The sequence below is a fragment of the Phaseolus vulgaris genome, chromosome 3, assembly GCF_051622355.1.
Source record: "Phaseolus vulgaris cultivar YP4 chromosome 3, ASM5162235v1, whole genome shotgun sequence".
NCBI classification, from domain to species: Eukaryota; Viridiplantae; Streptophyta; class Magnoliopsida; order Fabales; family Fabaceae; genus Phaseolus; species Phaseolus vulgaris.
The window spans coordinates 13,817,433-13,830,000 of NC_143500.1; the positions used below are offsets into that span (position 1 = coordinate 13,817,433).

At 33.0% G+C, this 12,568-nt stretch overlaps 2 protein-coding genes across 5 annotated transcripts in view; both read right to left on the reverse strand.

Annotated features, from left to right (window-relative positions):
* Positions 1 to 1,781: 1,781 nt before the first annotated feature.
* On the reverse strand, positions 1,782 to 9,735 carry LOC137806655 (mitochondrial inner membrane protease ATP23). Of its 3 annotated transcripts, none has more exons than XM_068606876.1 (6): positions 9,440 to 9,735; positions 5,835 to 6,098; positions 5,558 to 5,679; positions 5,095 to 5,232; positions 4,935 to 5,000; positions 1,782 to 1,917 (listed from the first exon to the last, which is right to left on the reverse strand). In XM_068606876.1, exons 2-6 carry the CDS (start codon positions 5,893 to 5,895, stop codon positions 1,870 to 1,872), a joined length of 435 nt encoding a protein of 144 aa, XP_068462977.1. In that variant the 5' UTR covers positions 5,896 to 6,098; positions 9,440 to 9,735; the 3' UTR covers positions 1,782 to 1,869. The 3 variants fall into 3 exon arrangements, with proteins under 3 accessions (XP_068462977.1, XP_068462976.1, XP_090156700.1); XM_068606875.1 differs by having other exon boundaries at positions 1,782 to 2,275; XM_090300574.1 differs by having other exon boundaries at positions 1,782 to 2,286.
* Positions 9,736 to 11,662: 1,927 nt separating this feature from the next.
* LOC137806656 (type I inositol polyphosphate 5-phosphatase 12-like) overlaps positions 11,663 to 12,568 on the reverse strand; it is a 5,748-nt gene continuing 4,842 nt past the window's right edge. For both annotated transcript variants that reach the window (XM_068606877.2, XM_090300802.1), the window contains 2 exons: positions 12,564 to 12,568; positions 11,663 to 12,191 (listed from right to left, as the gene is read on the reverse strand). The exon at positions 12,564 to 12,568 is cut by the window's right edge and continues 356 nt beyond it. In XM_068606877.2, the coding sequence (XP_068462978.2) occupies positions 11,913 to 12,191; positions 12,564 to 12,568 (284 nt within the window). In that variant the 3' untranslated portion in view covers positions 11,663 to 11,912. The remainder of the gene's footprint in view (positions 12,192 to 12,563) is intronic.

Here is a 12,568-nt window from a genome sequence, read left to right on the forward strand (position 1 = left end):
ATTGACCCAAGCAACACCCTAGGTCAGTCATGGCAAAGGAGAGTCACGCTTGGAGTTGCTTTTTCACATTAAACACATGTTTTTTGTGCAAGCAATCTCGACACAATGGAGAGGATTTCAAATTTGAATTTCCCTCTCCCCTTTTGGCTCCATTCTTGGTCGGATTCTACATTATAAATAAGTGTCTTGTATCCAGGCTTTCTCAAATTAATTAACCTAATGTTATGTTGTCATTTTGCACAACCAATCATGCTTATGTCTTCTCTTCTTAGGATAAACACTTTGTTAATCTCATTCTCCACCCCTCCAAGTGATTAGACATAACCTATCACTCTCCTAACTCCTCACTTCTATCCCAAGGATCCATGAGCTTTTCTAGAGTCTCTCCTTGACTCCATTCCTCCATTGTTTCCGTCATTCAACTCCAATCCAACACAATTCAGTAGAAGCTAGAAGATGGAACCACTGTCCTGTGGTATCTAGAGCCCGATTTAAAGAACTGAGTGGTTTCCTTCTATTTTGTGTTGTTCACAGTTAATTTTACTTGTCTTGAATTATTTTAATCTGGATTCACTGTTTATTTGTTGTTGTTTGAATTTTAAACGGTTCAAATTTTTAATTCCGCTTTTGAACCTTCCATTTCATGAAGATGTTCAATTGAGTACATTGTGTGTACTTTTGTGTTTTGGAGCCTTATTTCAAAATTTAATCGGTGCAATTTGTTTACAATTGAGTCAATTTTATTTTTCAGATCTAAATCCAGTCATGTCTATGTGATTCCATAATTGTTGCAAAATTCTTCTGGTACTTTTCTTTGAAAACTTGGTTGTTTGCTTTTGATCGACTCATATATACACTGTTTTGTGCTACGTTATATGAGCTTTTGATGTTTTTTAATTTTACAAAATTGAGTTCTATACTTGTTAATAAATCAGTAACAAGTTCTTAGAAGTAGCAAATTCCATTGTGTCTTGAGTTTCTTTAAAAATTTGTTGAAATTCTTTTGGATATTCTACTAATAATTTTCAGAATTTGAGTAGCTCGCTGGTAAATTTATCACAAGCTGAATCTGAAGAATTTTATTACACTGTTCTGGATTTGAAACAATTAAGGTGTGAGGAACATACTGAAACAAAAGGCGCATAAAAAATCACAAGAGAAAGAACATATATCTGAAAATATGAAAAGCCAAGAAATGTTTAAAGGCTAAGCGCAAATCATTAAGCCCAGCGCAGAGAACAATAAAATGTTTCTTCCTACCACTACATTCTGAAATAAGCCTACGCAAAAATTCCAGAATAGAAACAAATAGTGTTTTCAGAATAAAGTCCAGAAGACAAAAAATTATTTCAGAATATCTTTTCCACAACATATTTTTTTTTATTTCTGGAAATTTAAAAATATGTTCTAGAAAGTATGTTCCAAAATCCAAAAGTCATTTCTAAAAGAAAAATGATTTTTTGACACCTCATTTATATGGATGTAATTTGGAACATTGGGTGTCAAATTATCACTACACTTTCTAAAAAGTATAAAACTTTCTAAAAAGAATAAAACAACAGTCTTTTCCAAAAATGATGAGGTGTAAGGAGCCATTAGTTGGGGGTGCAGGAAGAAACACCCAAACAATAATTGTGTGATTTATTATTTTTCTGAGAAATAGCTTTTAAGTTACACCTTTCAACTTACTGCGAGTCCGGCACACTATTCTTTGCACAACATTATTCTCTCCGTTTCTTCAATTACTATGCTTTGAGAAATAAATTATATTCTTCTCAATGTATATAACGTCCCCATCTCATTTATTTTTGTATGGTCTAAAGAACAAAAACCAGGATTCAGCCAACTTGGGAAAATGCAGGCTTCTTTCTAAACCCAGATGACAAATTGTGCAACGTCGCCACACCATTGACATGTCTACAAAATAAAATGTGGCTATGACAATTTAACTGAAGAATGTAACATGCCACAGACTACGTTTGTGAGAATTCTAACAAAAGTTAAGCATTCAATTTGAATCACATTTCTAGTACTCAACAAGGGGGCCATTATGATTCTAAGCCAGGCGCCACCAAAAATATTCCGCGAAGAATAGCACCAATGGCAGCTAAACTATATGTTAGTACCGACCATGTAGATTTTAAGGAGCTCTGTCAAAGGGTTGTGTATCATTGTAACACACATCCCATACAGCTTCCAAGGAATCCTGGGCAGAATAACCCGAGCAGTTGGGGTTTACAGACAAAGATTTCAAAACTTTTCTTCTCACACATTCCTTCAAGTACACTACATCGATTCAGTATTCAACAAATAAAAGCCGAAAAAGTCTAAAATATCAAATCAAATACGCTAAAGCAAAGAGAGAATGCATGACAGCAGCAACAGAATAACAACAGATGTAATTTGAAGGAAAACAGAAAACTGTACCAAACACAAGTTAAATGGTTTTAGAAACATAAACTCTTTTTTGTCCCCTTAGATGCCAATCATGTAAAAGTCTTTTAATATGCTTATGAAAAGAAGACATTCTACTGTCCCCCCCACCCCAACCAAAGAAAGAACAGGGAGTAACAAGTATTAGGGAGAAGCAGTAATAGTCAGACAGGCAGTTGGCACTGAAAGTTATGCTTCTACAAAGTTTATAAATTCAGTGCATGGTTTTACTATTTTCTAATCCATTTCTACTTAGCCAATATTTAAGAAACCCTTCAACTGTAAGGCAGTTGGCACTGTATGTCCTTGTGTGAAATACCCTTGTTCTGGACTGGGCTCATGGCCCAATCCCTTTAACAAGGCATCTTGGCCCAAATGAAGGATTGTCCCACTTGTTAGGTGTTGACCGAAGTTAATGTCATCATCTAGGAGCAATGTTACTGTAATACACTTTGGCAGAGGATACTGTATGTCGATCTGTATGTTAATTTTACCATTATTTACAGCTCAAAGATCACTGTTTTGAACGTAAAGTTCGGATATAGCAAGTTCTTTTGGACAAACTTCTCCTTAATGACTTTAATAAGAGAAAAATAAGAAAAAATGAAATGAGCTCGTATAAGTTAAAATCAGCCTGTTCCTAAGTTAAAAATTAAAAATTTAGAAAAACTATATGAAAGAGCTTCTACAAATCAGCTTATGCTTATGCATAAACTAATTTTGACTTATGGAGAAGTTCATTTTAATTTTTCCTCTTATTTGTTTTATCTAGAAGTCTTTATGGAAAAATTTGTCCAAATAGACCCATAGTATAAAACAACATAAATAAAGTGATTATTTGATGTAATATTCACATAATCATCATAGATGAAAATATTAAAAGAAAAAGTAGACCAATTCTCAATTCGATCCTGAATTTGACTTTATAACAAATTAAAAATACGGACAAAGGAAAATCATGCTTCAGTTTGTACTGAGGAATTCAATAAAAAATGGTTGACGACGTTTCTTCTTCTACACGTGAATGGCCATTCAGGAGGATGGGAATTTAGAAACATGTGCTTGAATCCAACAAAATTGGAAATACCACCACGTCATTATATGAGCAAAAGACATAAGTTTTTCTTCTCAAGTCTTTCTTCACCAATGCTTAATGTACATCATTAGACCATATAAGAACGATTAAGCTATAGTAAAACACAGTAACAAGATAAACCGCCACCTCATAATCTTACATTACAACTCTGAACCTTCAAACTTACCTTGATCCAAATTGAAGTAAAATCCATTTTTCAAGTACCTAGCTACTACTAGAAAGTATATGTCCTTTCTCAAGTTTAATGTTAAACCAGGCCTCCTCGTGATTAACTCCCTTTACCTTAAATTTTATATTTACTTTGATCTAATTCAACAGTCATGTTGTGAAGAAAACATAAATCATGTTAGCAATGCATGGCTCCTATGTACAAACTGCATATTATTTGGTAATGTGGATTTGGGATGACAAGCATACAAGACAAAGTGTAATGCAGTCTAAAATCAAAGATAGCTCTAGAGTTATATATTATCTGATGACAATAACATTTACTAACCATCACGAATCAATACTATGGCTAAAAGAGTGAGAAAATGGAAAAGGATAGGCACTCTCTACTCTTTATTGGTACTCTATTGCAATAAACAGTAACACATTTGCACTAATCTCTGCTAAACAAGCAAAATTCTACATCCCTAGAAAATTATGCCCAGTATTACAAATTTTGGCATGGATAATTTCAATTGTTCTGTGATCTTTTGGCTTTCAATCTTGATCCTATAACCTACTTAGTCCAGATCAAATCATATCTGACATACATATCAGTCAAGCATCATAGATCAGATCTAAACAAGCTCTTTACAACTCTATAGAAAACCTTCCTACATAATTAGTACTTCTGCAGGTATATCTGGTTAAGAGGATTCAACTAAAAGGAGGGGTATGAGGATTTGCTTTTCCTTATCTTAATCTTTTAAGAATGCACTAATTGCTTCCATGGGGTGACATTAGAGCAATAACAATAGACGTAACCTTCAATTAAAATTGTTATTTCAAACAAAATGATTATAACTAAATCCTCATTTAATATTTTTTTTATCTCAATGGTCTTTTTCTTTGATGATTAGTTTCAAAATATACAAGTGCAATAGCTAGTTTTTTATATTGTACTCTTCTTGAACCTTCATGTGTGCATGCGCAATGCAGCAAAAAGCTGTGAGATGCTTGATATTACCAATATATGTATCAAATAGCAATTTTAAAAATTTTAAGATGAGAATAATGCTTCTGTGGAAGGACAAATTTAGTTAAACTTAATACTTTCTCTTTCTCCAATTGATAACTAGATACTGTGAATTTAAAAAGTAACCATGAAAGATACTTACTAAGTTTAATCTAGGAAAAGATTCAACTAAAATAAATGGGTTGCATTAGTGAATGTGAAGGAGGGAAATAGAAAGTTTACCTGTTCATGCCCTCGTAGTAGTTCCCGCTTATAATGGCAATCACCACTTAGATGATTAGTTCGTATCTGTTTTACAATATCATAGAAAAACATTAATTAGGAGGTAAAAGTTGTGAAAAACCGACATAATCCTGATAGGAACACACAGTAAGGTACGAACCTCAGTACAAGCATGGTGAGCACAATCCGACCAATCCAAGTTGGCAGCACGACAGTCATCAAATGCATGAATTAACTCACGAATTATCACCTGATTGACGTCATCTTGAATTCGTACATAATTACTGCACAGTTTTACCTGGGAGAAAGGCACACCAACACAGAAGGAAATGAATACTAGCCAATTGCAAAACTAACCATCAAACCAAGTAAAGCATTGATCACAATACTAATTCAACCAACAAAACAACGAAAGAGTAATAGAATTGAGAGCTTATTTTCTTCATCAAACAAAACCTCAGCCAGCTTTTTAATTGAACATGTAGAACCATAATTCAAACTTTCCAGCATAACAGGAGGTTAAACATAGTTAACACAATTTCCATTAAGAGCACAATTACAATTAACTTGAATGAAAAAACAAAAAAGAGAAGTAAATGAACAAGGAAATAAAAGTACCCTACCCCTTCACCACGAACATAAGAACCAGCCACTTCCTGGTTGCAAGTAATAGCTTTGAAAAAATTGTCTCCTACTGCACACCCAGCTTTCTCCAAACGTTCCCTCAAAAACCTCACCATTGGAGCTATCAAAGAAAGTTGACACAATCCCACCAATTAACCAAATAACATAGGGATACGATAAAATCCTAAATTCTAAATTCTATCAATTATCAATATATGTAATATTGTAAATTGGGAGGAAGGTAAGAAAGAAAATGTACAAGAAAATTTGACATACTTCGGAAACTCTTTTGAATCATGATTTGGCATTCTTCCTCTGATTTAGATTTCTTGGCCATCTCTTAGTTTTTTAGTTGCACAACCTCAAGTAGCACAAACTTGGTGTTGGTGGTGACGAAGGAAGCAAGGCGTAGTCTCTCTTTTTTTTGGTTCAAGTTAAAAATTAGATGCTTTGTAACAAATAGACTTAAATCTGGTCTTGGTGCTTGCAATATACCCCACCTTTTGATTTAAGTCCTTTCCAAGCTATGTTTTAATAATCCTGTAATGTTCAAATTTTTTGTTATTAGTCCATGTTGTTAAAACATTTTGAAAACAAGCAACTTAAAATGGATGCTTTATCAAGATTAAGTTTGACAAACTTGGATATATCCAATAAATTTGTCCTTCCAATACTTTCATACTTCGATCATAGGGAATTAAATTATGAATAATTAAAAACAAAAACAAAGTATAAGAATAAACCTATAAGGAATGAAAGAAAATCACTAATCAATGAAACCTGGACAGAAAATATCATACATCCAACCACAATACATGCTCTGTATCCAGTACACAAACTGTAGTTTCATTCTAGTTTTTTTCGGTGTCTTTAGTTAATCATCATGCTTCTTCATAATTAGAAAATTTTTCAGACTATATGGGTTTAGGTAAGGGGAGTACCAACACTTGAATAATATTTTCAAAGTGTATAAAATACAAGAGGCTGCACAAATACAATAAATAGAGAAAATTTTAAAGATATGTTAAAGTTAGGGATTAAGGCGAACAATGTTGACAATTTGAAGGACTTGGGATTCATTCAGTTACTTTATTGTTAACTGTAGCAACAGAGTTTCCCCCAAGCAAGCCTGTCAGATCATATATATCAATATACCTCTCCGATTTTACAATCTTTTGGTAATAAATAATACAACTTTATACTGCAAAAATTTCATCTCCCACTTTATATCCCCAACAGTTCTTTCATTTGTGATTTTCTATCATTTTCTCGATATGCTTTAATTTTAAAATAGTCTCAATTGAAACGGAAGAATAGCTCTTCTCATCACTCTCAGATTTGCTTCCACGAAAGTAGTAGACTGCCCACACATGGGGCAACTTTGGGAAGAAATTAAAAAGTTCTTCCACACTCAAACTTGAACCAAGGTTCGAAGTTCAGATCAGAGCAAGAAATACAAAGAAAGAAGGGAAAAATATGTGTGAATATCTATTGTGTATGAAATTTGTTGATGATTCACTCATCTCAACTGGTTCTCCAGTTTCTGTTCAAGACCATCTTGATGTTGTTCTCGATGGTCTTCTAAATGGAAGAGTACTGTGTCACTTCAGTGAATAATAGAGTTGATCCTTGCACAATTGATGAGGTTGAATCTCTGTTCCTCACTCATGAAGTTCAATTGGAAAGGAGCAAGCTGGCCTCTAGGTTGGATTAAATGTCCATCAATGTGACCGGGAAGCAGCTTGGAGTGCTACTGAATTGTCAGAATTTCCCTCAGTCTTCCACTACCTCATCACACTTGTAAAATTTTAAAGTAAGGATTGGTGAAAGTTAGGGATTAAAGTGACCAACGTTAAATATTTCACCAGTACAATTGACCCTGAGGCCTATAAAATATTTCCAAGTGGTATGTTCAGAAAGATTATAACTAAAATTGAGCAGATTGAAATTTCTAGATTGAGCAGTCTAAATTGTATTTTAGGAGCAATATTATGTTAGCGAGTGGATAGAACTAAATTTAGTGAGTCCACCAAAGAAAACTTTTAGGAGCAATGTACGTCAACATCGAAGATGGGTTCACCAAAGAAAAATGTCACTAGGAATAAGGGAGTCCACCAAGCAATGTCAGTTGCAAAGGATGCCTCTTTCAGGCTCTAAATGTCAAGATAAAAAAGAGAGAAAATAGACAAATGAATAGGCTGAAATTGTGTCCAAATTGAGTCCACCAAGCAATGTCAGTTGCAAAGGATGCCTCTTTCAGGCTCTAAATGTCAAGATAAAAGAGAGAAAATAGACAAATGAATAGGCTGAAATTGTGTCCAAATGAAACAGTGTAGCTGGTTTTGTGTTAATTGACATAATTATAGTATTCAGTTTCCACTAATATCATATATCAATTAATCTACACTAAATCCTGATTTTCAGCAAAGGCCATAACAAAATGATATAAAAGTCAAACAGCATACATAGGGGGACATCTCACATGGTAACATTATGTCAAAATGATGACAAGACAATGACAATGGTTAACGTGTAGCATTCAATACTAAACATGAATGATGAAACAAAGAAGCAAAGACATAATGGAATTTCTTGCACCACCTTCCAAGGTGTAAAAGAACAAATTGTGGTGGGTAATATACTGAACCATCAACTGAACTAAGGAGACTCATCTACATAGACAAAACTTTATCAATTCAGTCAGGAAAAAAACTGAAAAGGGCCAAATAATCTGAAATATATTTGTTCTGGTTCAAAAGTTTAAATACCTTCATACCAGAGCACTCAAGTTGAGTCCCCCCTTCTTCATAGTGAGAGATGTATTTATAAGCTCTAGTTAGCGGTTTGTTATCTTTTGAATCTTAACTAATATTATATAATATTTAAAATTTAAATCTTTCTCAACTAATTTCAACATTTTTTACTAAGATTTTGAGTAGTTTTATTAAATCTCTCTTATTAATAATTAATAAATCTTATAACCGACTTTAGATAAGTTACATTCTCTAAGAATAGGAGAACAAACCAACTAGCGGAACAATATTAAATATCCAATGTAAAAAAATAGTAATAATATAGGATGGTCATGTCATCAATTAACAAAAGAAAGGTTGAAGATGTAACAGACAAAGACTGAGTTCAACCTTTATTTCAATCATATTGTAGCAGACTAGGGCAGCAAAGTATTTTACAAAAAGGTCCAAGACTTAAGTCTAATTTTAAACATGAAAAAGCATAATTGAACAGCAAAGCCATGCAAGATAATCAATCCAATAACACAAGTTCCAAAAAAATTGCTCGGCCTAACAAGGAACAGAACCCATAGCTGATGGTGGTTTTAAATCAACATGCAATTTCAGAAAAATAATGAGCATGGCATGAATAGGCCCATCAGAAGTACATGGTAGCTTAAACAACCTGCAAAACAAAATATCTCATCTAGTAGAATAGCTACTATCCAAAGTAAGAAAAAGGAAAATTAAGTTCAAGTTCACCGTCTTCAAAAATGAGGGCCTCGTTCTAAGAGCACTGTTTATAAAAAGCACAAGCCCATTAAGGCTTACAAAAGGTGATATTCGTATAGACATTCCAAAAAAATCATTGCTACCCCCAATATGAAAAGAACCTCAAACCGAGAAATGGTTATCAAACTCGAGTACACTCGTGAAAACGTAAGAGTTTTACGTTCCCACACCCATTGCTCGAGTAGAATCGTAAGCAAACTCGGTTTTGGAGTAGGTTCAATGGGATCGCCGTGAACTCGGTAAGCTCGGCCAAACTCGCGAGCTTGAAATCGAGTTGGCGAGTTCAGAGGAGAATTTTTTTAAAACAAAAACGACGCCATTGATTATCGTTTCGTGAGGAAAATAAACAAAACTCACTGCGATTAGGGTTCGTTCTTCGCCTCCTCTGCTGATCGCGGATTAGAGTTCCTTCTTCTCGTCGTCTACTGCTGGCGGAAGACCGACATCGCTGTCTCTACTCGCGGAAGCTTTCGTGGCTCTCTTTCCCTCTCCTTACGGAAGGCTCTCTCTGTTCGTGAGGCGCTATCGCTCTCTTTGTTCTCTACGCCGTCGTTGTCGTCAGGTCACGACATCGCTGTCGTTCCTACTACCGTCACCGTGGTTCTCTTCTTTTCAAAGTTTGTGGTTGTGTCTACTTTTTTTAATAATAATACAAAAATGAAAAAAATAGAAATCAATTTTATAATAATTATTAAAAATATTATTAAATTTATAAAAAAATATTCATAAAAATAATTATAAAATAAAATAATTTTATGATAAACTGTTAGTGAATGTTAAAAAAATAATTACTAAATTTAAAAATTAAAATAAACTATAGTAATAAAATTTGTTCCGACCTCTACTTTATTAAAATAGCATCATTAAGATGTCGTTAAGAAAAATACATATATTTATGTTACTTTGAATCTCGACTAATAACGAAACTAGAAATAAAATTGATAACGAATTATATGTTAAAAAAATTACTAATAGTTATAGATATTTATTAATTTATAATTGAAAATTATAATTAAAAAAGTAATAGTTAGTTATTTAATGATTATATAATATGTGATGTAGTAGAAGGAATGTCTCTCAACTAAAATATATAGTATATAGTTTAAGGAGAAACCGTGGTTCCTAGTCTTATTGTTCTATTTATTGGATCGGTTTTTGTGATTTTTTATCTTAGGTTTTTTTCATTTCGTTTTATAATCATGTTTAGTTATAATAACTTTAATCTCATATATCTGTCAATTACCATGATATTTGTCTCTTTTTTTCTATCTAGAACTAAAAATAGGATCTTCTTCATAAATTTCAAGATTGGGAATAAGCCATCAAACTATACTAATGGACTTGGTCCATGACCTCACAGCTTTCGAGCCTTTGACGTAAGCCAATGAGACTTAAAAAGCTCTTCAAAGATCAACAACACTTAATCTTTTCATGTTTACACTTCAACAATCACTCTCCTATATTTACATTAACAAATAATAAATAAACATTTTATTATAATGTCAACAATCCATAAAATCCACAAAATGAACTTTATGCCTAATAAAAAAGTTCCATAGTACATTGTCTAGCATTTGGTAGTCAATCAAGAAGGTGTTTTTGGATCCACAAATATGTTATGAATTGAACAATTCAAAAGCCAAACGCTAAACGCTCCAATTCAGAAGTCAAACTCTAGACGCTCCAATGCATAAGCCAAACGTTAGACTCCAATCTGGAAAATAATTTCGGATCCATGAACACGTTCTGGATTAGACTTTCATGACTATAACATTGTACTTTAGATTGGTCAATCCAAAACATTTTTTCAAATCTAAAAATACGTTCATGACCATAACATTTCCTAAATCCTGATAAATATTCCGAAGTACACCCATCTAAAATACAATATTGTATTACAAATTGGTCAATCTAAAACATTTTTTTAAAAACAAAAATATGTTTCGAATTGTCCAATCCAAAAAATATAGATAAATTTTAAATCTCAGATTATATAATTTAATAAATTTCTAGATTACAACGATTCAAAATATAATCAAAACCATACTAGAAGATATCCCAAATAAAAAACCGCACCATAAACATGCACCTCCAACTATCAGCATCACGACAAGAAACTACAAACCATCTTGTACCATACAACCAAAGTAATACCAAGCTCTTCAAGCACTTACCCTACTCACCTCTACAACAAAAACTCCATAAATTTTTAACTGTTTTACATAAAAGTATTTCTGAGGTGCAGGCCTAAGATCTTATTCATAGATGCCCTGATCGAGAGGAGATACTCACATAAGTTTCAAGTTAGAGAAGTTTTTTTTGTAAGTGGATTAAATTGATGAATTATAATTAATAATTAAAATTGAATTATAAGTGTTTATAATTTAAATTGTAATATTATTTTATATTTCTATTATTTCAATAATAAAAATCATAATATTTAAAAAAAAAAGATTATCTTAATAAATTAGAAACTGACTGGAGGTAGATCGGAGGTTGGGGTGAAGCTGAATAACCATTACGCATTACTAATCGGCGAATATGTATATCTTTGAGAGATGGTTTATGAAAGAAATAATCTTAAGAAGAAGCAAGAGAAACTTTTAAACAATGATTTCTTAAATATTAAACTAATACAGAGAATGAATAGAAAGGGATTATGACAACCTAACCTGTTCTAAAGCAGAAAGAGCTTTGGTATGTTCAACAAGAATATGAAAAAAATGTCCCATATTGTGGTCCTACCATTTAGGCATATTTTTTAATGTCCAAGTCATAAACCACTGGAGTAAGTGTGGAACTACAAAATTTCTGAAACTAATCTATGCAGTTAGCTTATTTGATTTCTTCTAGCACTGTTGGATTTTGAGTCAATTCGAACTGTCTTTGCAGACATGCAGTGGCGCACATGAATTTTCCGACATGAAGTTTGGAGGGAAGAACTACCTTGTACATGAACCATCAAAATCAGTTCCTTATCTCGGGTGTCTTCACTCCACCAGGTCTGTGGTACGCCATTTGAAGATTCTTCTAAGGAATGAGGATCTTCATGACGAACTGAAATCTCTACATTTTGCTCAGGCTTAATTACGCCCGCAGCTGGAGTAACCTAATTAAAACACATTTTAAACTACCATTATTATCAGTGCCCAATGACTTCCTTCCCTCAGTAACAAAACAAATTACATTTTAAGGAACTAAAACTAAAACTAAAAAAGTTACTGAAAATCTTATAAAGATAAAAACAAGTTTCTATTTGGCACCCAACTAGTCCACTCTTAATGGATTACCCATTTGGAGCAGAAGAAGTTTATGCTGAAGCTAAAATCGAACTCCAAACTTTGATTAAGGAATCCAGTTGTATTAACAGTGAAAGCTTAGTCTGTTTGAAAATTGTTTACAGGTTTATTTTGTCGGAGAAGAGGAAAAGGGTGAAGAGAATCTGGAAAAGAAAGGATGATTTAAGGAAAAGATAGAATACCTCAA

Excerpts from the sequence above, each read along its gene's own strand:
- LOC137806655 (XM_068606875.1), bottom strand. The coding sequence starts at position 5,895 with ATGGCCAAGAAATCTAAATCAGAGGAAGAATGCCAAATCATGATTCAA. Across the intron at positions 5,001-5,094 it reads CTCACCATGCTTGTACTGAG|ATACGAACTAATCATCTAAG; the intron begins GTTCGTACCTTA and ends ATTGTAAAACAG. Across the intron at positions 2,276-4,934 it reads TACTACGAGGGCATGAACAG|GAATGTGTGAGAAGAAAAGT; the intron begins GTAAACTTTCTA and ends GTGTACTTGAAG.